Here is a 27,573-nt window from a genome sequence, read left to right as displayed (position 1 = left end):
GCTCATCTTGACTTTTGTGGGCGGAGCTACATTGTTTGACGAGCGGTGTGAACGTGTGAACGTTCACACCGCTCGAGCATCGAACCTCAGTTGTTATTCAAACCTGCTAGAGGAAACATCATCAAAAAAATGCATAATTGCTGCCATTAATGAAAGTAAGAATGAGAAGGAAGTCGTACTTGATTTCATACATGCATATCGGGCTCATCCAGCTTTATGGAAAGTTAAATCAAAAGACTATTCCAATAAAGTAGCCAGAAACAAAGGAATAGCGGACACTCAGTCTTTCATGTGGAGTTATGGCCTTCCTCATAGTAATGAAAGGGCTGACACGATTCGGTAGATCAATGTACGTGTCTTCATCCATACGGAAATAATATCGCCAGTCATCAGGCTCTAATTTTAAAGCAACAAGCAAGTTGGTATATGAAAATTTCTCTTTTGATCTTTTTTTTTTTCCTTCTTAGTGCCACTGCTAAAGCAATGGCTATCAAATCGTCCTGGTCGAGAGACATGTTGACGTTGTTTTAGCACGAGGCACACTGAGGCTCGATGTACTGTCTGAAAGCTCTTCGAGCCGTTCTACAAGTAGGTTCGACAACCGGGCTCGACGAGCTGCTCGGCCGTGTAAACCCCGCTTATAGGTTTATCTGCCGAGTCATCAGCAGCCATTGCCTGGCCTTCCTTGGTCTTAGCTCGGGTGGAGAGGGGCTTGGGCTCTAATCATTAGGTAAGATGGTCAGTCTCTAGGGCGTTGTCCTGCATGATAGGGCAATGACTATGTCATTCATGAGTGGCCTTTAAACCTTTACTGTGTAGTTTTCCTTGTTGGCGTTCTTGTGATTTTAGCCTTATTTTTTACGTTTTTATAGTTTATATTAAGAGATTTATTTAAAAATTGGTGTTCTTAAAATATTTTGTTTTTATTGTTCATTACTTCTCAGAGAGTTTATTTTCTTAATTCCTTTCCCCACTGTGCTATTTTTTCCGTTGGAGCCCTTGGACTTATAGCGTTCTGTTTTTTCCAAGTAGAATTGTAGCTTGGCTAATAATAATAATAATAATAATAATAATAATAATAATAATAATAATAATAATAATAATAATAATAACAACATTGTAGCTTGACACGTAGGAGTAGTAATAATAATAGCGGTGGTAAAAGTAGAACTGAAGGCTTAAAGTTAATAAGAATAATTTTTACACATTTTAATCAATCTTCAAGGTCAAGTACCACTTTAACCTGAGAAAAGAATACGGCTGTATTCTAAGGATGAAAAATAATCCTCACTTTAACACTCCAGAATGTATTAACCCAAGTTTGTTGAATTGATATTTTTTTTCAAACCATACCCCTATTTTCCTGGGGGAAGTGTGGAGGGGGGGGGGGGCGTTCTTCGTAATGTACGCCGTTAGTGTTTTTTAAGTTCCCAGATGGGTCTGATTTATATATTATATTTATTTGTTTATTTCTCTTTCTCTCTCTCTCTCTCTCTCTCTCTCTCTCTCTCTCTCTCTCTCTCTCTCTCTCTCTCTCTCACAAATACACACATTTTATATATATATATATATATATATATATATATATATATATATATATATATATATATATATATATATATATATCGAGTAAGCCATATATTTTAATACATTAATGTCTGGATTCTCTTACCGGCCTTGGGATCAGAGTTCCGAGGCGAAACAACTCAAAGACAATAGCATTTGACCGGCCTGGAATCGAACCCTGGCGCAAAATACTTGTATGACAGTGACCGTACCATTTAGCCACGAAGAAAGATAAAAGTCGTTGACAATTCTTCTGTACATATACCTGTCGAATTCAGGTATTTGTACTTAGATAAAGTCTCCCACCATCACCAATCCACATTGGCCAGCGTAGTGATGAAAATGGCAACACTCCAGATATGACTAAGGATATATCTAAGGCCTTTGTCTTGCAGTGGACTAGAAATGGCTGTATTTGTTGTTGTTGTTGTGTATGTATGTATGTATGTATGTGTGTGTATATATATATATATATATATATATATATATATATATATATATATATATACATATATATATATATATATATATATACATATATATATATATATATATATATATATATATATATATATATATATACATACATCCATCCATCCATACATATACGCACACTATAAATATGCTTCACACACAAGTGCTTCTGAGATGTTCCTCTATAGCGGGACGTATAATAATAATAATAATAATAATAATAATAATAATAATAATAATAACATTAATGAATATTTCTACTTCAGAAAACTCCCACATCAATTTTAATATTTCAAAACATCCCACGACTCTAACCAAAGCCTACGAATGCTACCAAACTGCATTATTGGAGATCATCCCATTTACATTGATGCCGAAGTCTCTACCCTGAACGGGATCGTTACCACAATGGAAGTAAGAAGGCAAGAACGTGTTGTCCGAAGACCGAAGATGCTTAAATTGAGACTCAACCTCTTGGCGCTGTCATTTACAATTCTTTTCACTTGAAACTAGATCTGGGAAAAATTGCGTTATTTCAATAGAATAATGCAATGTTATTGTAACATTAATGAGTGAAGCGAGGTGTCTGGGTTGTTCATACTTATAGAAGACCTTTTGTAATGTAATATATTCTTACCGAGGTCAAATACGTATAGTGAGTCAGGACGATGACCTCTATTTCCGTCATTAAAACAACTTTAGAATTTCGTTGAGCCCCATATTGCTGCTCATTTATATATATATATATATATATATATATATATATATATATATATATATATATATATATATATATGTAATATAAATATAGTGTGAGCATATGTGTATATATACTAATATATATATATATATATATATATATATATATATATATATATATATGTATATACATATATATATATATATATATATATATATATATATATATGTATATACATATATATATATATATACATATATATATATATATATATATATAAAGTAAGGCTTCGGGTCTTTTATTAAGGAATCACAATACACACGAAGGTTATATATATATATATATATATATATATATATATATATATATATATATATATATATATATATATATATATGCTTCGGGTCCATTATTCGGGAATCATATTACACATGAAGGTCAAGGATAACAATTTGATTCAATATCCAATAAAATCTGACTTGAGTTTTCATATATTCATTTGGTCATCGAGTAATCTAGAATCATGGACGATTGCAGAAATGTTATAGACATCTGTGGTAACCTTACAAAACAAATGATAAGTTTGTTCTTCTACTGATATGATGAATCGCTTGACCCTGAATTTCGAGAGAGAAGAACAGATGATAAATAGGATTCTGTAGAAATCACTCTTATATTGCCTAGCCCTGGGGCTTGGGAGTACATTCAATGCTGTATTTTTATATTTATTTCAGAAGCATCTCTTTTGAAAGCTACTCAACTTTTACAGGGACATCTTCACTTTTATGGTTTTAAGTTGAATTTCATTTTATTCTTTATCTTTACAAACGATATCGGCGTCAATGACCTTCGATGTCAGGATGCCAGAAAACTTAAGAGTAATCAGTCAACCCCTACCGAGGTGTAACTAGAGGAAAAACTCGCAGTTAAAATATGACATTAAAATAAAACGAAGCTAGACAGCAAGATAGAAGAAAGTAGACTTGAAAAAAAAAAAAAAAAAAAAAAAAAAAAAAAAAAAAAAAAAAAAAAAAAAAAAAAAAAAAACAGGTGTATTTAGGGGACACGAAGCCTCGTACAACTACATAGATTCTCGTTCCCTGATTTTCACTTACGTAAGGAACATTTCCTTTCAGCATTCAAGTTCAGAATGCTTTGATCTAATACTTAATGATGAATTTAGTGTGTAAGGAAATCGACAAACTGGCAAATCAAGTTTGCACAAAGAGGCAAAACTCAGATATACTATTATGAAAAAAGAATAAGAGAAAGTGTCCAGTGCGCATGTGTGACCCGCAATTCGAGACCAAGATCAGTTAATGATCGGCATTATTATTTCTACGACACAAAACACACTAAGTTCAAGGTTATTGTAAAGCACTCAACTTCGAAACAGCCATGACCTAATTGAGGTCAGCCACCAACATATCTTCTGTTATAGTTCAGAAGATATTTTAAGTCAAATGTCGTATTTGACAAATATGGCCTATTATTATTATTATTATTATTATTATTACTTACTAAGCTACAACCCTAGTTGGAAAAGCAGTATGCTATAAACCCTGGGGCTCCAACAGGGAAAATAGCTCAGTGAGGAAAGGAAAAAAGGAAAATAAAATATTCTAAGAAGAGTAACAACAATAAATATCTCCTATATAAACTATAAAAACTTTAACAAAACAAAAGGAAGAGAAATAAGATAGGAGAGTGTGCTCGAGTGTACCCTCAAGCAAGAGAACTCTAACCCAAGGCAGTGACATATCCCAGAATGCAAATACTCCAAGATTGGATGGATGGATAGACCAAGATCTAGTAAAACTAAGGAAAAACCCCAAACATGAACTAGGGAGTTGTGACCGCTTCTGAATTGTAAATTTAGTTTGACACAATATGAGATTATTGATATGGTCCTCTTTTTCCTCATCAATACTGCAAGAAATGACGGTGTATAGGGCTAACGATTCAAGAAATTTTGATTAAAATTATTTAGAAATAAACCTAAAATATGTGATATTTTTAGTGACTTTAAACATTATCTCTTCAATTTTGAATAAAGCTATTAGAAAGCAAGATGAAAGAAAAGAAACAAGGATGGGGTCAATATTACACAGTACTTTAGAAGTTTTATTCCAGATGTGACTAAGTTGTGGAATGGATCTTCCTAATCGGGTAGTTGTATCAGTAGAACTTCAAAAGTTCAAAATAGCAGCAAATGTTTTGATGTTGAACAGGCTGACATTAGTCTTTTTATAGTTTATATATGAAATATCTGTTTTAATGCTGTTAATGTTTTTAAGATATTTTATTCTAATTGTTCATTACTTCTCATATCGTTTCCTCATTTCATTTCCTCACAGGGCTATTTTTCCCTGTTGGAGCCCTTGGGCTTATAGCATCTTGCTTTTCCAACTAGGGTTGTAGCTTAACTAGTAGTAGTAGTAGTAGTAGTAGTAGTAGTAGTAGTGGTAGTAGTAGTAATAATAATAATAATAATAATAAGAAGAAGAAGAAGAAGAAGAAGAAGAAGAAGAAGAAGAAGAAGAAGAAGAAGAAGGCTGCACAGTCGCTCAAGTAAAACCACTTTGCAACACTCTCTTAAGATCCAAGCAGTCTTGAGTACCAGAAACTCTTAAAAGATAAACTTGATTTCAGATAAAACACCTGCTCTTAATGGGGGAAAAATCTTGCTTGGAGGCCACTAACAAGAATTCAAGAGGCAGATAAAAATAATCTTTTACCTAAATCAAATTATAATCCTGATAACCTCTGATATCAAATTTGCCCTTGCCCAATCTCACATAGTAACTACCTCAAAATATAATTGACAGAATGAATGAGATAAGACAATCTGTTCTCTCATTCATAACTTTAATAGACAAAAAAAACTTGATGAAAGAAGAGGTAGATTGACGGAGGAGTTGCAAGTTATGTGACGTCACTACTATCAAGGTCACTGACAGGAAATATGATCATAAGCTAAAAGGTTACATTTCCAGTGTCTTATTTAATTGAAATGTCTAGAAATATCCTCTCTCTCTCTCTCTCTCTCTCTCTCTCTCTCTCTCTCTCTCTCTCTCTCTCTCTCTCTCTCTCTCTCTCTCTCTCTCTCTCTCCCCCGATGTTCTCATCCACCCCATGCTAACCTCATTAAATTATACTTTTTATTTTAATTTTTTTCTCTAAATTGAGCTACATTTAATAATTACTAACGTTTATTATTTTATAATTCCACTACTCTTAAAGGTTTAAAGGACGCTCATGAATGGCAGAGGCAGGGGACAGTGACATTAGCCTATCAAGCAGGACAATGCCCTACAGACTGACCATACTGTATATACATATGATTAGCGCCCTAGCCCCTCTCCACGAAAGCTAGGACCAAGGAGGGCCAGGCAATGGCTGCTGATGACTCAGCAGATAGACCTATAGGCTCCCCCAAACGCCACATCCTTAGCTCACATGGATGGTAAGGTTGAAGCAACCAAAGACAATAACGAGTTTGAGCAGGACTCGAACCCCTGTCTGGCATTCACCAGTCAGGGACGTTACCACATCGGCCACCACATAAGAATAACAAATAGGCATTGGAAGAATTTGAATTAACCTCTGTACAGCAATAGTACAGTACGGGGGGCTGAACGTTACTCTAGCATGAAAACACATTTCCCAAACAAAACTTTGAAGACTTGCTCTTATTCAAACTCTTGTTCCTTTTGTACTGAACTGCAACACTGTTCAAAATAAGCACAACTCATTATTCTACCTACATATGAAATTTCTTGGCATTTGTGAGGGTAATAATCACCATCAATCAGATACAACGTAAAAAAATATTTAAGAAGCAGGCTTTTTACTTTGTAAACAATTTTTCGTTTTGTGAGCCCAATTGTATAGAACAGTTTAACTTTATCACAAAATGTTCATCGTTGCACATACAGTATATTTCAGTTATTATTAGTATTAGTATTATTTTTACTAACTGAGCAACAACCGTAATTGGGAAAGCAGGATGCTATAAGCCCAAGGGCTTCAACAGGGAAAAATAGCCCAGAGAGGAAAGGAAACAAGGAAATAAATCCTCTACAAGAGAAGTTATAAACAATTAAAATTAAATAATTCAAGAACAGTCAAACAGATGTTTCATACATAAATTATGAAGAGACTTATGTCAGCCTGTTAAAAATAAAAACACTCAATGCAAGTTTGAACTTTTGAAGTTCAACTGATTCAACTACCTAGTTAGGTTTCTATCTTCCAAACATTTAACTTGACCCTGAAGAATGACTAACAGTTTGCAGTACAGTCTGGGCTTATATACTAAGAGACTAAACAGTCAAGATAGGTTAAGGCAACCCCAACTAGTAGATCACATCATTAAAAATTTATAAAATTATAAAATGGTACAATAAATGGTTTGGAGAAAATACAACTGTTACTAGGTGTATTTATGCTGATTTGAATTTATTTGATAATGATTTCTGGCAAAAATTCATAGTTTGTGAGTTATGGTGGGTTGACTAACATAACTGAAAAGCTCCTATGTAATCTGTTAACTTATTTTCTGCATGTTAGCAATAAGAGATTATTTTGCACTTGTTGATGAATTTATAATTTTACTTCATAAGGTAAATGTGTTGTGGCAGCTCTAGCCCTGCAGATTATTGCTCAATTTCCATAACTTACATATTATCCAAAGTCTTTAAGCAAAACGTCTAAATAGATATGCTGAAGGTAATCATCTGTAGTGTAGTTTACAATATGGCTTTCACAAATACTTTGGAACATGTGATGGCCTTACAATCTACACTGCTGTACAGACATCCCTTGATTGTAATCAGGAAGTTTATATGATTGGCCTTGAATTTAGTTCTACCTTTGATTGCGTTAATCATGAAGCCTTTGTTTTCAAGCTCAAACAGTTGGGAGTGGGTGGGTCTTTTCTTAGCATCATTATTTAATTTCTAAGTAATAGAGTGCAAAGAATAGTTGCTGATGGACACCATAATGAGTACATCTATAGGCATGGTGTTCCTCAGGGTAGTGTTCTTGGCCAATTACATTTCCTTTTATATACATATGGGGTTTAGCCTAAGAAACAAGCTTGGTGCATATGCCAATGCTGCTACTCTTTTTGCCTCATTTATAGCTCCTGAATGTAGCTAAAATTAGTGTATGGTGTAAATTATAGGGCATGAAGTTGAACCCTAACAAAACTCGTAGCAGATTGTAAGTAGGTCAAGGAAAATGGCTCCTCAACATCAAGATCTCTGCAATAATAATGTTTATTTAATTCTATACGACTTAAAATTTTAAACGTAATAAATAATTGCAAATTTACTTTTGAGAAAATATTTGGTCTATTTCTTATTCAAACTGCACAAAAAAAGGGTTATTGAGAAAGTCTTTCATGATTTTTGGTGATCAATCTGTTCTTAAGAAGTGTTTTAATTCTTTTATTCTGCCTTGTCTCGAGTGTTGTTTTCCTATCTCATCTTCAGCTGCTAAATCTCATCTTAATTTGTTGGACAAGAACTTGCATTCTATTAAGTTTATTTTTCCCCATCTTAATTTTAATCTCGGACAATGTCTTTCAGTTAGTCCTTTATGGTTCAGGTTCTGGTTCTGGGGTGAGGCATAGCCTTTACAACGGCGCCTCTGTGTCTTTTAGTTTTGTGTGTTCCTTATTTTCACTAGTTTTTCTCTTTTCATCCACATTTGTTGTAGTATACTTTTCTTATTTTCAATATTCTCTTCACAAAAAAGGAATTTTCCAACTGTTTGTGCACTATCTTCTTCGTATGGTTGTTGGAGCTCAATTGCTTTTATTCTTATATCACTAAACTGTGGACAATATAATATAAAGTGGTTAGCATTTTCTTCTACATCACAGAATACACAGTTTATGTATGTTGTATAAGTTTATATAACTCTCATCATACTATGCATTCAGATCTTCCTAGACTGTACCATCCTGCATGTAGTACTAGGTATGCAGTTAAATCTTACCATCATAAGGCTCAATGCTACACAGTATTCTAGAAATTTTATTCCAGCTGTGACAAAATTGTGGAATGATCTTCCTAATCAAGCAATTGAATCGGTGGAACTTCTGAAGTTCAAACTTGCAGCTATTTTTTTAATGTTTGAGCAGGTTAATATTAAGTCTCTCTTTTTAATTTATATATGACAGATCTATTTTACTGATCTTAAAATAGTTCATATTAATTATTCATTATAGTACTTTTCATGTAGTTTACTTATTTCCCTATTTCCTTTCCTCATTGGGCTATTCTTCTCTCTTGGAACCCTTGGATATTCCCAACTAAGGTTGTAGCTTAGCTTTTAATAATAATGATAATAATACTAATAATAAAAAAATTATAATGTGGAGTTCCACTAGGTATTGTCATCAATAACATTCAAAACACTATGTACAAGTCTTATTTCATGTTATTTAAATGTTTCTGAGTCATAGTCATAAAAAACCAGTCATTGTAATAAAAAAATAAAGTTACCGTAGTCAAAACTCCGTAATAGTAATGAAACATAATAAAAATGCTAGAGGTTTTGCTTGCCGTGCCTTCCAGACACAGTAAACTTGATTTTTCAATCCCATTTTCTATGGAGTTGCTTGTAGCTGTTTTCAAGCATACTGTAATTGTTCAGTGGCCACTTTCCTTTTGTTTAGGGTAGAAGAGATTCATTAGCTATGGTCTGCAGCTCTTCTAGGAGAAGGACACTCCAAAATCAAACCATTGTTCTCTAGCGTTGGGTAGTGACATGGTCTTGGGTTAGAGTTCTCTTGCTTGAGGGCACACTCGGGCACGCTGATCTGTCTTGTTTCTCTTCCTCTTGTTTTGTTAGTTTTTTTATAGATTATAAAGGCAATATTTATTTAAATTTTGTTACTCTTTAAAGTTTTATTTTTCCTTATTTCCTTTCCTCATGGAGCCCCTGGGCTTATAGCATCCTGTGTTTCCAGCTAGGGTTGTAGCTTAGCAAGCAATAATAATAATAATAATAATACTAAAAGTCCTCCTTACTTCAATGAGCATATTTGCATATACGTTGGTATGACAATTTAACACTAATTATTTATTAGTCTTTGCTCTGACGTAGCTCACAATTTACCAATATCTCATTGTTCCTATGTTCTCATTGTTCCTATGTTCTGGCAAGCAGAACATGTTTAGTATGTGCTTTAGCCCAGTGGGTTAGTATTTATATTGGTTTAAAAAGTTTCGACTATAATTCAATTCAAAAATATATTTTCCAAATCCACTCTTGCTCGACATAAGATTATAAAACAGATTAACAAAATAAATTTCACATTTATCATACTTAAAATATATTGTATAGTTGACTGAATATAACCAATGATACATTGTACAAACTAAACAAGGGGGTGAGTTATAGCATTGTGCTCTAGAATATGTTCAAATTTCATTTCACATTATCTGACTAAGTATATTAAATATACGTTTCTACCCTAACCTATTATTATCAACATGATAAATAAAACCAAGAGCTTTCAGGCATGATTTTTAATTTGGCAAGGGGATTTTATGATCGCTATGCCCATTCAGTCATCAACCACAGTTATTAACGGTGGGTCTAGCCTTTTGCTAAAAAGCAAGACTACAAGGCAGCAGCTGTCATTTTAGTTACTTTCTACTACACACGGGGCATATGGTCTAAGTATTCTTGCACCCCTACCACAAGGCAATAGTATCTTTATTCATCATAACTTAAATATTCTTATCTATTGCCTACCCAGATAACTTGCCACAGACTACAGTACCACCACTATTCAGCTGGTATGAATCTAGCTGTACCATTCAGAGAAGTTTGGGTATGCTAAAAGTAGGAAGAGTACAAGTTCGATTTTAGCAGGGATGTCAAAGTGCTGATGCGTAAGGAACCATGGTCCTAGGTTGGGTTAGGAGAGGTGGTATTAATAGGGATGGAAAACGGGTAAAAATTTACAAATCAACCAACTCCGGGAGAAGCCTATAGGAGATCATTCTAAATTTTTCACCTTAGAAAGTGAGAGGAGTAGGTACAATTTTCGAGGTCATCATTTGAAGATACAAGAATAACGCCCACTTCATGCTCTGAGGGAGAGCTTTTTTGACATGCGTATTGTTGATGACTGGAATGATTTACCCCCGGAAGTGATAAGTAGCCAGTCTATAAGTGCCTTTAAGTATGTATAATAGAGGCCACCTGTATGCATGATGACGGCTGATTAATAATACAACAGTGTAAGAGGGGTAGCAAGGGACGTCAGGCCCCCCTCCCCCCGATGGGCAAGTACGAAAGGACACGGCTTATAGGTTAGGGGGGTTAGTTTAGTCTAGTTGGTGTCTTTATTTTATGCTCGTTGGAGGAACTGGCCGCTGATATACAAAGGCCCCTTAGAATACTCTTGGATATTTAAAACAGAGGCGTCCTTGAGCATAAGCTCCCTAACTTATGAATTATCTAGGTAATAACAGATGAGACCAGGCCAAGAACCGGAGAAAGCGGTATTCCTTTGAATCAGAGTGGGATGGCTATTGCGCGTGTAGTTTTAAATGTAATATTAATATCTTGCTTTATTTTCATGCCATTTGTTTATATGTGTGTGCTTTTCACAAGATAAAATCCCCGGGGTCCCACCGTGTACCGTGGCACTCATAAGTAACGCCGAAAACATTTACCCACCGGCAACCAAAACGTTCAAATGCATTGAATCAGATATATGTAAAACAGGATTTACTTACGACAAATTCACCAACGTAGATAACAATTTACAGTTATTGGCAGCAATTAGAATTACGTAGACACATCACAAAATACACTAATACGGGCCAAAATCATCTTTAAAGTCATTGATATTTGTTTCTTCACATACAGGTATGATTGCGTCACCACGATTTGTTTTGAAAGTGGCTACTTGGCTAGTGAACAGCTGATCGGTATATCGAATGCAATGATATTTTATATACATTGATGATAAACCGGGAGTTTTTATTTAGAAATGCTAATATTTAAATATCAAATTATAAATCACTTAAGAAAATATATTAATTTTAATCATCAAACATATTTGTTTCATAACGATCCACAGTTCCTCATCTTTGTCGTCTGCTATTTGGTAAATTACTATATTGTCTTAATAAATTGGCGAAATCAGAAATAATATAATAATCATATAGATACGTACGAAATAAATGTCATAAATTAGTTATGAAAATTCCAATGCCTTTAATGGACTTCATATTATAAAATACAGTAATTGGGAAATAGGATTAATAGAAAAAATTTTGATGTTTATGAAACGCTAAATAACACGGATTCCATTCTTTGTCAGTGTTTCAAAATGCTAGTAATTTAGTATATAGTAATATTAAAGTTACCATATAAATATACCGTATAGAATGATACAGTATCAGAAGTCATAAGCTTAAAGGAATTATTTTAAAAAAAAAATTATTAATTAAAAAACTGGCAACTACCTTCACGTAAAGCCTAAACACGTGATGTAAACAAATCCGTAAACTTCCTCGGGATAAAACTATCAAAAGTCAACGTATTGTTAATTAACTGATTATTTAACATAGAAGATTGAATTCACGTTTGTAAGTATCTTTAATGTTGGTTAAATCTCCTTGGTTTCATTATAGTTTTGTCCCTAATATGAGACGAAATGTCCTTCTAAAAGATTAACTTTCACCATGACCAAGGTAGGCTTCTTTGGAGAGGCCACCCGCACGTTTCTTTTAGGGTGATATTAGAAATAAATGTCATTTTCGAAGAAAATTGGAGTTTCATTATAGGAAAAACAGTAGGGGTGTTTGTATGATAGCGGCCACCTGTACGTTAGATTACGGCTAACTTAGAATACGGCTTTGTAAGGGGGGGTCGCAGGGGGGCGTTACCCCCACCCCGTTAGGTAAGTAGGTAAGGACACGGCTTGTAGGTTAGGTTTTGGGGGAAAGTTTAGGTTATTTATTATCCATTTTTAATCTACTTACCTAACCGGGAGATGGCTAAGGCCCCGTCCACACGAGCGATCTTTGCTCGGTAAACTTTGCCTCTTTGCGAGCTAAGCCTGTCGAACGCATTTAAGCTCTTGTCCAAACGACGGTGGTTGGGTAGTGAATGACTGGCAGTGAGTGACCCGTGGCCGTCTCGGGTACTGCAGGTGTGACAGGAACTCCACTGTCCCGTGACGTAATTTTTCTGCTATTCTATACTGTTTACGTGAAGTGAATATAGTTGTTTGTAAAAGGATAAGGGCAAGGTGTAATTTATATACTTAAATTATATTGAGGCACAGACATATCTGTGTATGAAGACGTTTGAGAAAGTCAACAAGTAGATAAAGCACGTAGCAACAAATAACCCTGAAACATTCATCGTCAACGAAATTATAACAATATCATGAAAAAACGTAAACAAAATAGTAAGCAGCACAGATATTTTAAGGAAATGAGTTCAATAAATAATATAAAACTGAGAAAGATAATTTATTATTAAGATATATGTAATAATACAGTACACTGCATAAGTTGCAATTTAGAGCTTTTATTTAATTTCTTTGTTTATAAGATTTACCTTAATTAGGAGTATTGATAATTTATAAGCAGTGCATATATATATATATATATATATATATATATATATATATATATATATATATATATATATATACAGTATATATATATATATATATGAGTGAGTATGTATGTATGCATATATATATATATATATATATATATATATATATATATATATATATATATATATATATATATATATATATATATATATATATATATGCAAAAGCAAATGTATATATTCGAAAGTGACGGCATGTCATTAGTGTGACAGCTTTATCCCTTTATTGGAAGACGAATTTCCGTCAGGGAAAACCCTTGCCAGGCAAAGCCTTGATACTTCGCTAAACCTCAGGGAAGCCCTGTGCGAAGCTTTGCTCGCGATTTCTCCATTTCTGACGTCACACCGAGCAAAGCTTACCAAGCAGTGCTCGCTCGTGTGGACGGGGCCTAACACCCCCCCTCCTATGACTCCCCTTACATTTCCATATTCTTAGTCAGCTGTCATCATACACACAGGTGGCTGCTGTAATACATACAGTGAACCCTCGCTACTTCGCGGTTCGACAATCGCGGATTCACCACTTCGCGGGGTTTTCCCATAACCCATATATATATACATATCGCGGATTTTCCGGAAAATTCGAAAATACCGCGAAATCTGAAGACAACCAAATACGATATTTTGTTACCTGTAATTCCATTAATACTGTAATTAGTAATATCTGCTCTTACTGATTGTTCATTGCATTACATATGATATATAATTCAGCACAGAAAGAAATAAAACACGAAAAGAGAATGTGATCATACGATAATTCAGTACGTAGTAAAATTAAATCGAACATGAAACGCAAATCAGATGCAGTCATACCATATTAGAATGGTGTGTACTGTAATGGATGTGCTTCTTTTCCATGAATCTTTTGTATGTATACGTACGTAGTACAGTACTGCATCCAATAATATTCTTTGTTGCAAAAATCACATTTCGAATACTGTAAGCGTACGAGAGAGAGAGAGAGAGAGAGAGAGAGAGAGAGAGAGAGAGAGAGAGAGAGAGAGAGAGAGGCGTAAAATAGCGTACGTAAATTTTTATTATTATTGTTATTATTATTATTATTGTTGTTGTTGTTAATAAAATTATTATTGTTATTATTATTAATCATTATTATTATTATTATTACTGTACAGTATTATTATCATTATTTATTATTATTACGGTATTGTACTTAATCTACGTACGTTCAGTATGCGCGGGGGCATCTTCTATGAGTAACCAACGCGCCATAGTACTAAGACGGGTTGTGATTGGTTCAAGCGCTGATAGATGACGAATCAAAACTCAAGTTTTGTTATCTAGCCTGTGATTGGTGTTTTGCCCGCATCTTCTACCCGCAGCATCAAAGTTCTCGCGGGGCTGCATCGTTCACTTTCTCTTTCCGCGTATTGCTGAGTAGACGTTCTTAACTTTGTGAAGTTTAATCTGTGCTGTGTGCGACTGTTTTAAGTTGAACTTTTTGTTGAACTTTCTGTTACAATGCCTCCCAAGCGTTCTGCTTCTAGTAAGGCTGGTAGTGAGCCTAAACGCCACCGAAGGATGGTGACGATAGCTGAGAAGGTTACGCTTCTCGACATGTTAAAAGATGGTAGAAGTTACGCGGCCGCCGGCCGCCATTTTGGCATCAACGAATCCACCGTTCGCTACATCAAGAAGGACGAGGCGAACATTAGAAAGACTGCTGCAATCACCTTTAGCAGATCAGCGAAGCGAGTCGTTACAACGCGTAATAAAACGATCGTACGCATGGAAGGTGCTTTAGCTGTGTGGATTGCCGACTGCCGGAAGAAGAACATAGCGTTGGATACGAACACCATCCAAACAAAGGCTTTGAGCTTATATGAGAATTTTGCTGCAAAGGAACCTAAAGAGGACGACGGCAACCATGCTGAAGATGATGATGATGCAGATGATCCTCAACCAGGGACATCCACTGATTCCCAGCCTCAGAAACGTTTTTCCGCAAGCAAAGGATGGTTCGCGAAGTTTCAGAAACGCTTCGCCCTGAAAAGCGTTTCCCTGCATGGGGAGTCTGCTTCCGCTGACACTGCCGCTGCTGAAACTTACGTGAACCAGACTTTCAAGAACATTATCGCTGAAGGTGGATACAAGCCGGAACAAGTCTTTAATATGGATGAAACCGGCTTGTTTTGGAAGAGAATGCCGTCGCGAACTTTCCTGTTCAAAGAGGAAGCCAAAGCCTCTGGCTTTAAGGCATTCAAGGATCGCGTTACCCTCGTGATGTGTGGCAATGCTGCTGGATTTTTGTTAAAGCCGGGGCTTATTTATAAGTCGAAAAATCCTCGCGCTTTGAAAAATAAAAATAAGAATCTCCTTCCCGTGTACTGGATGCATAATCAAAAAGCATGGATTACGAAGATGCTGACCTCCAACTGGTTCCACCAGTGTTTCATCCCGCAAGTCCATGAATATCTCTTAGAGAAGGGCTTGCCATTCAAGATCCTTCTCCTTATGGATAACGCTGGTGGACACGCAACTGACCTGTCGCGTGAGGGCGTTCAGGTTGAGTTCCTGCCACCCAACACCACGTCATTAATTCAACCGATGGACCAGGGGGTTATCAGGGCGTTGAAGGCCCTCTACACGAAGAATACCTTGGCGGACCTCGTTGCGTGTGTGGATGCTGCCCAAGATGACGAGGATGAAGACTTCAACTTGAAGGCGTACTGGCGGCAGTACACCATAGCCACGTGCTTGCAGAATATTCAAAAGGCACTTCAAGAGATGAAACCTGCAACCGTAAATGCGAGCTGGAAGAAGCTGTGGCCCGATATTGTTTACGACGACAAGGGATTTACTCCGTCGGAAATCCAACACTGCAATACGGAAATCTGTGCAGTTGGCTGCCATAATTGGGGGTGACGGGTTTGGCGACATGACGACTGAAGACGTCGACGAGTTGTTGGACTGCCATTCCCAGCCCCTAACTGACGCAGACCTCGAAGACCTGACGAAATCGGCAAGTGAGGAAGAGAGTGAGGGTACCCAGGAAGAGACCCAAGAAAATGTCGAAGAAACGGGCTTAACATTAGAACGGCTTGCCAAGTTCTGCAACCATATGAAGGAGGCGAAAGAAATGTTACAAGAGTGGGACGAGGATATGGTTCGCTCGATGCAATTCTGCAACAAGGTTGATGACATCACGACTCCCTACAGGATGCTCTTGGATCGAAAAAAGAAGCAGCGGCAACAACTTCCGATCACAATGTTTTTCCAGCCTCGCAAAAAAGAGCCAGTTCCTCCTGCTAGTACGCCTTCGGAAGAAATTGAAGAAGTTGAAGAGGTGTCCCAGGAAAAGACACCTCCGTCTGAAGAGACGTAAAATACTATCATTGACTGCACAGTAGAACACATCATCAGCTTCATCATCATCATTTCTACTGTGCAGCAAATTCATCGCCATCGTCATTCAAGTTTTTCTTGAACTTCTTTCGTAGTGAGTACAGTAACAATCTTTATTTTTTACTTTAACCTGTTTTATAGTTTAGTAATGTACGTACTGTATGCATTAAGTTAAAGGGAAGGTTTTAAAAGTCTACATGTTGTAACCTATCATATTTTTTTTGTTTAAAATTTACATTTACGTACGTAAAACAATCTCTCTCTCTCTCTCTCTCTCTCTCTCTCTCTCTCTCTCTCTCTCTCTCTCTCTCTCTCTCTCTCTCTCTCTCTCTCTCAAATTGTTTTCCTGCTTTGCTACGTACAAGTACTGTATAATTTATATTTGTAAGGTAACATATTTTGTAAATGCTTTTACTGTAAATACTGTATGTACTGTATCATTATTTATCACTATCATCATGCGCGTTAAATGCCTTGTTTGTTCTGAGCGTGGTTGTTTACTGAGCGTACACGCCGTCGTTTCAGGCGGCGTCATAAAGAAAAAGATTTCATTTGGAAGTCCTAAGAAAAATACGTAAACTAAAACATTGGTAATAAAAAAATCAACATACAGTACTGTATAATCAATATAATCGATGCAAAAACTAACCTATACGTACATATATGTGTACACTAAATGAGTTTGTTTCTTCATTATGATCAGAGATGAACGTAAACAAAACATTGGTTGCCATTTTTTATCGTGCTTTTTAGGTGTTTAGGAAACACATGATATAAAATCGCCTTTAATATTTGTGCCTGTTTTAGTTTAGGGTGCTGTAGTACATGCATTAAGTGTTCTGTACATTAAAGGGTGGTTTGTTAACAGTACTACGTACAAGGGAAGGTTTTAAAAGTCCGAATATACATGTTAAATAAATAGGTAAATATGCTGTCACTACTTCGCGGATTTTCACCTATCGCGCCCGCGTCTGGAACCTATCTACCGCGATAAACGAGGGTTCACATCCCCATTTATTTCATCTAATATCGATGTTAATGTTTAAGAACAGCATACGACTACCTTTGATGGTCTTCAGTCTAATGTACAAGAACATCTTTCGATTTTATTAAGTAAATGTGTGAATAGATAACATATAACATGATTATATCAAATATGACAGTATACATAATTGTACCATTTCATCTCTGTGAATTGTAAGGGGCAAGTTATAAACGGTATTCATATATCCTGCAGACAGAGGTTTTTATTATAGTAGACTACTATATCTCCTAAAACATTGGAAATCACATAATCCAATAGATCTCTTCAAACCCACTATTTTGAACTCCTTAACCTTTAGTTGGATCAAGTTCCTCCCTGTCCGCACACATGTCAAGGGTAGCTCTTACATGTTTTACAAAATTCCTGATAGTTAGGGCCTCATTCATCTTGAATTATGACGTGTTCGAATCTAACCTTTATGCAGACCCAGCTATGTACATTCTTACTGCATTGATTAAGTTTTTAGATCGTTAGGACACGTCTTGTAAATACACAATTATTACTCTTTTGATAATTGTTATGAAAATTAGGGGGTGTATGTATGATAGCGGCCACCGGTGTGTATGATGACAGCTGATTAGGAATACCCTGTACAGCAGTGTAAGGGGAGTCACAGGGGCCGAAAGCCCGCCCCCCTCCCTTTAGGTAAATAGGTAAAAACACGGCTTGTAGGTTAGGCTATTGGGGGAAGTTTAGGTTAGTTGATGTCCAATTTTAATGCACGCTGGAGGAACTGGCCGCTGATATACAAAGGTTCTAGTATTAGGTTAGACTCGATAAAGCCTCCAAGCACTGCTTCCAACTTTCTATCGAAAAATTCCGAATGGTAGCGTTGCCTTCGCATATCACCTTGAGGCAAGATTGAAATACAGACATGGCAAGTTTTATCTAACCTCTGAAACCTACATTCTTACCTCTTGGATAGGTTTGTAGATCTTTGGGGCATATCCTATAAGTGTGTAAAATACTATATTTTTTATATAATTTCAATCAGAGGCTAGGTTTAAGATTAACTAATTAAGATGTTTACCTAGATTAAGCTAAGGTTAGCCAACACACTCAAGCTAGTCAATATTGTTTTATGTTTTTACTCATTATGAATAGTTAATGTATAATAATTCAAGTTATTTAGCTAGGTTGCTTAAAAAACCTCAAGATCGTAGTTACTCCGTCGTAAAATTTAGTTGATGTGGAAGTTAAAATCAGGTAATGAGCTGGTCACATAAGATTGACGTTGTCATCTGTGCAAATTCATAATTTTTTTTTTGCGTCTCAGCTATATATAATCATACCCATAGGTTAAAAATGTCAAAGATTAGGATTACCTAATCATTTATAAAGATATAGTTTTTTATATTTTTACTTATTAGAGTAGTTATGGTATTATTTTTACATTATTATTACTGTACTAGCAAAGCTACAACATTAGTTGGAAAACCAGGATGCTAGAAGTCTAACGGTTCCAACAGGGAAAATAGCCCAGTGAGGAAAGGAAATAAGAAATCCAAATATTGTGCCGAGTATGCCCTCAAATGAGAAAACTCTAACCCGAAGACATTGGAAAACAATGATACAGTGCTTATGGATTACCCAAGACAGAGAACAATGGTTTGATTTTGAAGTGTCTTCCCAAAAGAGATGCTTTCCATTGCTAAAGTCTCTTCTACCTTTAGCAAGTGGAAAATAGTTACTAAACAATTACAGTATAGCAGTTAACCCCTTGATTGAAGAAGAACTGTTTAGCTATCTTAGCAATGTTAGGTGTAAGAGGAAAGAGGAGAATGTGTAAAGAATAGGCCAGATTATTCAGTATATGTGTAGGCTAAGGAAAAATGAGTCGTAACCAGAGAAGGATCCAATGTAATACTGTCTGGCCTGTCAGTGGACCTAATAACTCACAAGCAGTAGTATCTGTATTACAATGGTAAAGCCACAACTGACTTACCCATTTGAACTGTGTGCTTGTAGGCGTACTTTTCGTGAGTAGCCTGTGTTTTCAAAATTGCTAACTTGACTGTGACCTATGCCCAGCCCAGCTGCATACAGCTTTACTTTGGAAGATGTAGTAGATTTTGTACGTACCCTTAAAGAGATTGACTCTATTAAGACCATTAAATATCTTTACCTGCAAGATTTTACTATTGGTCACCTTGAATTATTTAAATATTTGTTTTGTCGAGGGCTATTACGCAATTTTTTGTGTGTTTGCCAAAAGTGTAATGACGGTGAGGAACCGCAAGTGTAGAAGAAAATTCTAAATTAGGCGTCATTGAAAGAAATGATGGTTTCTAGAGTCTGAGAAATTCGGATTGAGCAACTGAATAAGGTAAGTACAATATTGTAAAGAAACAATTTGATTGTATATAAAGTGCGTTTATTTGAACTTTGCACATCACATTTGTACTTTAGAAACTAAGTTAATGGGGTTTGTGGTCAGAGCCCTTACATTGAATGTTAATTAAGGTCACATGCACGTCTATAAGAAACAGGGTTTTGAGGGCGAGGCCCCCACAGTGAAGAATAATTAAGATCAAATACTCATGTTTAGGAGTCAGTGTTAAAAAAATAAAGTGAACTGTATGTTCCTTTCATACGGCAAGTGTTCATAGTATGTAGAATATTGGGTCATTCAAAGCATCAGTTTTTGTAACAAAATGCACAGCATTCTGTAGACACAGTATTAGATAATTCGTTCAATTACGAGTGTTTTGTTCATTCACTGAATGGTCGTAGTATGTAGAACGTTGGGACAGTCATTAACAGAAAAAGTTAATTTATTGTATAGCTATTTCATATCGTATGAAATGGTGTACAAAAAAATTAGCATTTTCTTGTTTTTTTTACCCTTTACTTGCTAATCTGGTCTGTCCCAACCAACTGCACAGGCTCTGTAAGCCAATCAGGAAGTAGATACAAGGATGTGACCTGTCTCAGGACATTGAGGTTTAAGCAGGATTTGCAAGGGTGCATAGCCATCCCTTGGAGCTAAGGATATGAGTCTTAGGTTAGGTTAGACAGGAACCTCGAGTAAGGTTGTAACCTTGGATTCAATTCCCTTTCAGAATATGTTTTGTTCCTACATGTTGTATAAACCATCAAGCTTTTGACAGAAATATGACTTCAGCAAAGCTGAAACCGGCTGTTAAACTTTTAACAAGGTAAATATCATTGATAACCAGGTGGCGGGAAGCTCTCTCTCTCTCTCTCTCTCTCTCTCTCTCTCTCTCTCTCTCTCTCTCCTCTCTCTCTCTCTCTCTTTCTCTCTCTCTCTCTCTCTCTCTTGAGAGAGAGAGAGAGAGAGAGAGAGAGAGAAGTGGTACGTACCAAAGGTTTTGACATGAGCTGCTACTCCTGCTGTGACTGTCCCCCTTGCCTGTCCCAGAGTCATCACTGAAGCACAGGACAATTGGTCGTTCAGTTTTTTGAGAAACCTAACGATTCCCCTGCTTATTTTCGTGGGGGGAGTAATGTATCCTTCTGGAAAGAGGTACAATGCCAAAGATTGGTATCGTATGATTCCGATTTTGAATTTCTAAGTATTACTAGCCAGGACACTGACCCTTCTCCTGCCTTGGGCCGCTGCCGAGACGCTTCGGTGGCTGATAATCTGACGAAGTTACCTGGATAAAGTGATGACGCTGTCAATTTTCCTGAATTGCCTGTTTAACAAGCAATTGCCACATGCACAATCACCACGCACACGCTCTCCACAAGCGTGATTTCCAACCCTATTGCCACACGAACACTCTCCACCGATATAATCATCGGCCACAATCAATAAACATGCAATTAGAAATCGTGCTATTGCCAGATGCTATCAGGAATCGTGCTATTGCCAGATGCTATCAGGAATCTTGCTGTTGCCGACCACCATCCGGAATCTTGCTATCACTATCACCAGCTACCATTGGGAATCTTGCTATCACTGGCCGCGAACAGGAATCATGCTACCGCCGATCACGATTTGTAACCATTATCTGGAATCGTCCAAGCAGGAACTTCCTCTTCCTCAGGTGGTAGTTACCTTCAAGTCACCGGGTATCTAGTTGACCTATTCCTGTTGCTTGTTCTTTCCTGACACCTTTAGCCCCAAATGGTAGGCAGAGGATGTAACCAAAGCACAGGATGAATGATTTGGCAATCTTTGGTAAGAATTTGCCAGTTTTCTCAGCATAGTTTTGTGGTAGGAGCATTGCTTCACTGAAACCAACCCCAAGTGAGGAGGGTTTCGGTACAAGATAAGGATCTTGCTCTCCCGCACAAGTGAACCACCTTAAGCAACACTAAGCACACGAGTACTGCTGGTCAAGAAGGGGGCCTCTGCCCTCATCTCTTTCCTGCTCGGGACACTTCAGTTAGAATCCTTCTTTGGGGTAATACTGCTTCCTGGTGCTCGGTTCCCACAAGAAAGACCACCTGCTTGGTGGGTCAGAAGTCCCCTTAGAATTGAATTAATAGGTTTTTTTTTTTCTTTATTTCCCCGGAAATGTCAATTAACCTGGTCCCATATGGGAGCGAAGGTGATGAATCCAGCAGCTTCCAATCTGTTTATCATTGTGATGAATAGGCTGATAGGATCTGGCCTGTCCAAGAAGATTGGTACATAGTCTAAGGAGGGATCCCTTCCCTCAAAGGGGATAGGTGTCTGGAATAATATACGTAACATACGATGACCTAAGAATTGGTATGTATTCCACCATCTTTAGGTTGTAAAGATTGGAGCTCAGAAGTTACTGTGTAGAATCCTTTTAGTAAATTTATGAGGCTTAATACTACACAGTATTCTAGAAGTTTTATTCCAGCTGTGACCAAGTTGTGGAATGATCCTCCTAATCAGGTAATTGAATGGGTGGAACTTCAAAAGTTCAAACTTGCAGCAAATGTTTTTATGTTGATCAGGCTGACATAAGTCTCGGTTTATAGTTTATATATGAAAGATCTGTTTTAATGTTGTAACTGTTCTTAATTTTTTTTATTGTTCATTACTTCTTTTGTAGTTTATTTATTTACTTATTTTCTTTCCTTTCTGAGCTATTTTTCTTTGCAACCCTTGGAATTATAGCATTCTGCTTTTCCAACTAGTGTTGTAGCTTAGCAAATAATAATGATAATATGGAGGACAAATTCAATGAATCACAAATGTAAAAATAATCAAAGAGAATAAGATACAGAATATGAGTCTCCTGAATAGAACAGTTTCTAATTGCACAGAAATGACTAAAGAGGATTTGGAGCATACAATTTGTAGTAAATATCCTGGGAGACCCAGGTATGTACCATTATCATAGACTCCTTTAAGGACCATTATAGGAAACTTCTCAAAGAATATTATAATTATAATAAGATGTATATGTCATGACTATTAAAATACGGTTCTGTAAGTAATCTTCTTAAATCATGATTTTTTTTTTTTGTTATAAGTATTACAGTGCGGTATTCTAAAGGTGTTAAGTGAATGTGTTAGAATTTCATAATTTCTTACCTTACACAAATATTAGGCACATACAAAACCAATATACAGTACTTGTTCTGTCTATTTAACCCTTTCACCCCCAAAGGACGTACCGGTACGTTCTTGCAAAACACTATTATTTATATGTTTTTGCATGTTTTTGGTAACTTTATGAGAAACTTCAGGCATTTTCCAAAAGAATGAGACCAACCTGACCTCTCTATGACAAAAATTAAGGATGTTAGAGCAATTTAAAAAATATATATATAGCAAAATGTGCTTGAAAATTTAACCTTACCTTGGGGGTAAAAGGGTTAATATATTCAGTTTCTATTGTTTCAGAATGTACTTTATCTTGTACTGTACAGCACAGTATATGGTTTGTTTTAGAAGGTAATGAAAGTAAATACATTACAAGTCTCCTTTGCCATATTATCTCTCTTATAACTTTATTTCATTCATTGTTTTAAAATGATATTTATTGTTTAAATATTTTTAAAGTGATAAATATATTCAAATCATAATGACGGGAGAAACATTTTTTTATTTAATACTTTTTCAGTAATTCAGTGAGGGTGAAGTGGGACTTACGTGTAAATCCCCTTTACAAGCTTCAAATGTGATCACAATGACTTGCAAGACGTGTCTCATGCCAGAGTCATGTGAACATTGTTTGGCTGAAGCTGTTCACCTAGTCAGGTTGTTGTCTATCTCTCATTTCCTCCTTAATTTGTGGATGTTAATAACCAGTTTTTGTTTTGTGTGGTCTTGTTATTTTGAGTGTAGTGCGTGAATAACATGCAATGAAATGCTATAAAAGTCTTATAATATCTAACAAAATGTATATGAAATCTGATGATGTTAAGCCAGAAAACCTCAAATCAATCAATCAATCCGATAATATTAAACAAAGTGTAGATAAATGCAGATCTATAAGTGTGAGATTGGTTTGCATAGATTATTTTTTATTATTATCCAAGACTGATTTTACTGTCCATATCACTGTTGTTTTAATGATATAGTGATTCTCAGCAGACTTGATGCTGTAATTCTGCTAGTTTGAAGATAAGTGAACTAGGACCCCCTTTTTTATACGTATAAGATTGTTTTATCAATCTTATTTTATTATTTCATTTCTTCACAGGGCTATTTTCCCTGTAGAGCCCTTGGGCATATAGCTTGCTGCTTTTCCAACTCGGGTTTTAGCTTAGCTAGTAATAATAATGGACCTTTGATGGGTCTCTTCAGCCCCTATTAGCACCTTTTAGGCTTCCTTTCTTATATACTGTATTCCTATGCAACCTTGTTTAAATTTTACTACATAGCGCAACTAATGGTTGTCCTCCAGTTACATGTGATAACTGAGTGACCTCCTCATCCCCAACATTGGATCACATTGTGCAAATCCCATACATCCATCCATGATAGTCAGTTCCTTAAGTGCTTTAGATGTTATTATGTTGTACTTTAGCTCTATACTGTAATCTACACGGGAATCTTATAAATCTATTAAGTGGGTAATTTGTAAAATTGGGTACTGTACAGTATTCCTGTGAATTACAGGCGTTTTATTTATTTATTCATTTGTTTTGTGTGTGGAAGTCTCCATCCTTCCTTTCAAATGCTCTCTGTTGCTGTATTCTTTTATATTTCAAGGTGTTTATATTATGTGCTCTGGATATATGTTTTCTTGTTCCATCTTTTCTTTTTTGATGATCGTGAATTCTTCGTATTCTTACTTCTATGCTGTAACTGTGGAAAGGATTTCTGGATGCAGGAAGGCGAGTCTGTGTGCATTAGATTGGTCAACAATCTTGGTGAGGCTCTTTATTCCCCTCTTAAGGGGAGGGACAGGGCCATAGATGTGCTATGCCATTCTCCTAGAGCCATTTGACCATGATTAGAGCTACTGTGGTTGAAGTTGGTCGCAGGGTCAATTCCCAACCTTATGTGAGCCAGAGGAAGTACTATAATGTGTTGGATGACTTTCCTCCTCTGCCCTTAAGACTTTCCAGTGTCGACCTTGGCACAAGGTTTGAGCTAGGAGAAGCTAGCGGCTCAATCAGTGAACAAGCAGTGTCCCCTGCTTGGGTTATATCATCCCGTTTATCAGCTCTCCTCCTCCCCACTTTCAGCCCTCGAAGGGATAGCTGAAAGACATAGGCCTTTGGGCAGAAGTCAAGACCATGTTAGAGAAGGGCGCTCTCCAGGAGGTCCTCAACGAGTCTCCAGGCTTTAAAAATCTACTTTCTTGTAGAGAAGGCGTCTGGAGGCTGGAAACTGGTCCTCGACCTCTCAACTTTGAAAGAGTTTGTTCTGGAGACTCTATTCAAAATGAAGATTGTAGCCAGTCATATAGGCAGTAAGACCAAAGGACTTCATGATCACGTTGGATCTAAAGGATGTGTACTTCCAGGTCCTTATCCATCCATCCTCAAGGAAGTACCTGCACTACATAATACACAACAAGGTACTGTATACCAGTACAGGGTACTGTGTTCTCGTCTGTCAACAATCCTTCAAGTGTTCACAAGTGTGTTCATTTTTATTTCAGCCGGGCCCACGCTGATGACATTCGTCTCCTATGTTATGTGGACGATTGGCTGATTTTGGCAGACTTGGTGGAGACCCTTCTCTGTCAATGTGACAGACTTTTCCAGTTTTGCCCAATGTAGCTTGTAGCTATTACAGTATATCTATTGATATTTCATGTCATGTCCTCATTCTCCTCACAAGGGAGAGAGGGAAGTCTTGGTAAACCATAGCATGCATATTTGAAAACCTATTGCTTATATTTTTGTCAAGACGGTGTCACGATGGTGTTCTTACACTTACTTTCCACCTTTGCACGAACCGTCAACCTGCTGGTACTGGGAAGCCACTGGTTCACGAGATGTTGGGATGCTCATCTCACACATTTTTATGATCAGATGATGCGATCCCGGGTAAAAAGTTCTAGTCAATTGCAAAGAGGACTAACACCCTTCTAAGTGAGTCTCTTATGTAAAGAACAAGGGTTTGTAATTGTGTAAAAACAAGTGACAAATTTGAAAGTAATATATATTTTTCCTAACTATGCAAACCTGAGTTCGTTATGCAAATATTACCGCCAACACCTACCCTTAGTAATCTCATCTTTAATCAAAGTGGGGTTGAAGTGAGTGAGCAGGGAGGTCCGTGCTTCCCTGCTACTCACTTGTAACGACTAGTACAGTTGTTGACACCTCATTAGGTTTCAAAGCATTGTTCCATCTTGCGCTGTTATCTTCTATGTTAAGAACTCGGGTTTTTATAGTTAGGAAAAATACAAATTACTTCCAAATTTGTCATATTTCTTTAATTTTTTCAAGTTGAATTATGAAAGCCATATTTTTATTATATGTCTTGTTTTATAGTTTATATATGACTGATCTCTTTTGACATTGTTACTGATCTTAAGATATTTAACATTTTTCATTCATTACCTATACAGTATACAGATTATTTGCTATTCAGTTATTTCCTTTCCACACTGAGTTACTTTCTCTGTTGGAACCCTTGATCTTGTAGCTTTCTGTTTTTTGAACCAGAGTTGTAACTTGGGTAGTAGCTATAATAATAATAGATATGAAAGGTAAATTTTTTCAGTGCAATGCAATATTAAAACTATTTTATTCTATTCTTTAATAGGGGAGGGATGCAATTCTCCTGTAAGGTTATCTAAGGTTATCGATTTGTTTATCGATAGACCTTCTTGCCATGGCCAGTCCAACAATCGAATCCCTTTGTTGTATATCCACCAACAATGCATTCAGCAAAGATTTCCTTCAAGATTTCCAGTCTGTGCCATATAATCTGGTATCCATAGTAGCATCGGTCTTTGGTATTGCTGGAGCTACATATCAGGTAAGTCTTACTGAATTGGTACTGTATATTTTTATGGCTTCCTTTGCATAGGTAATTCAGACCTCTTGTGCATATATTGTTATTTTAAGAATTATTATCCTATAAACTGATAAATACTACAAACAATATATGTTGACTGTTATTTACATTGTTTAATTGCTAGTACTGTATATCAGAAATATTGGTTTTACTCATAGTGCATATTATTAAGTCCAAATGATTTTCTTAAGAGTATAGGTACTTTTTCTCCATCTTCATACTTCATCTAAATCCATTAATTAAAAAGCAGTCTTACTTGCACATACCTTCATTTTTGGTTGTAGCTCCTTCATGGTTTACTTTCATTATCGCTGCCAACTGCCAGCTAGCAGTGTTTATTATTTAAAAATTACAAATTACATTTCGATAGAAATGTTTTGCTTG

General features: G+C 36.3%; 2 protein-coding genes across 3 annotated transcripts in view; one reads left to right on the top strand and one right to left on the bottom strand.

Annotated features, from left to right (window-relative positions):
* LOC137650212 (thiamine transporter 1) overlaps nucleotides 1-11,668 on the bottom strand; it is a 38,965-nt gene extending 27,297 nt beyond the window's left edge. Inside the window, exon 1 of the mRNA XM_068383436.1 lies at nucleotides 11,506-11,668. The gene's annotated coding sequence lies outside the window, so the exon portion shown is untranslated. The remainder of the gene's footprint in view (nucleotides 1-11,505) is intronic.
* The window catches only part of LOC137650213 (G-protein coupled receptor 143-like), a 106,472-nt gene that overhangs the window by 42,729 nt on the left and 36,170 nt on the right, over nucleotides 1-27,573 (top strand). The window contains exons 1-2 of one of the 2 annotated variants that reach the window (XM_068383439.1): nucleotides 12,236-12,363; nucleotides 26,935-27,150. In XM_068383439.1, the coding sequence (XP_068239540.1) occupies nucleotides 27,004-27,150 (147 nt within the window). In that variant the 5' untranslated portion in view covers nucleotides 12,236-12,363; nucleotides 26,935-27,003. Of the gene's footprint in view, nucleotides 1-12,235; nucleotides 12,364-26,934; nucleotides 27,151-27,573 lie in introns of those variants that run through there. The other variant, XM_068383440.1, reaches the window with a different exon arrangement.

Source organism: Palaemon carinicauda, chromosome 11, assembly GCF_036898095.1.
Source record: "Palaemon carinicauda isolate YSFRI2023 chromosome 11, ASM3689809v2, whole genome shotgun sequence".
In the NCBI taxonomy this organism is placed as follows: domain Eukaryota; kingdom Metazoa; phylum Arthropoda; class Malacostraca; order Decapoda; family Palaemonidae; genus Palaemon; species Palaemon carinicauda.
This window is presented reverse-complemented; position numbering and strand designations above follow the sequence as displayed.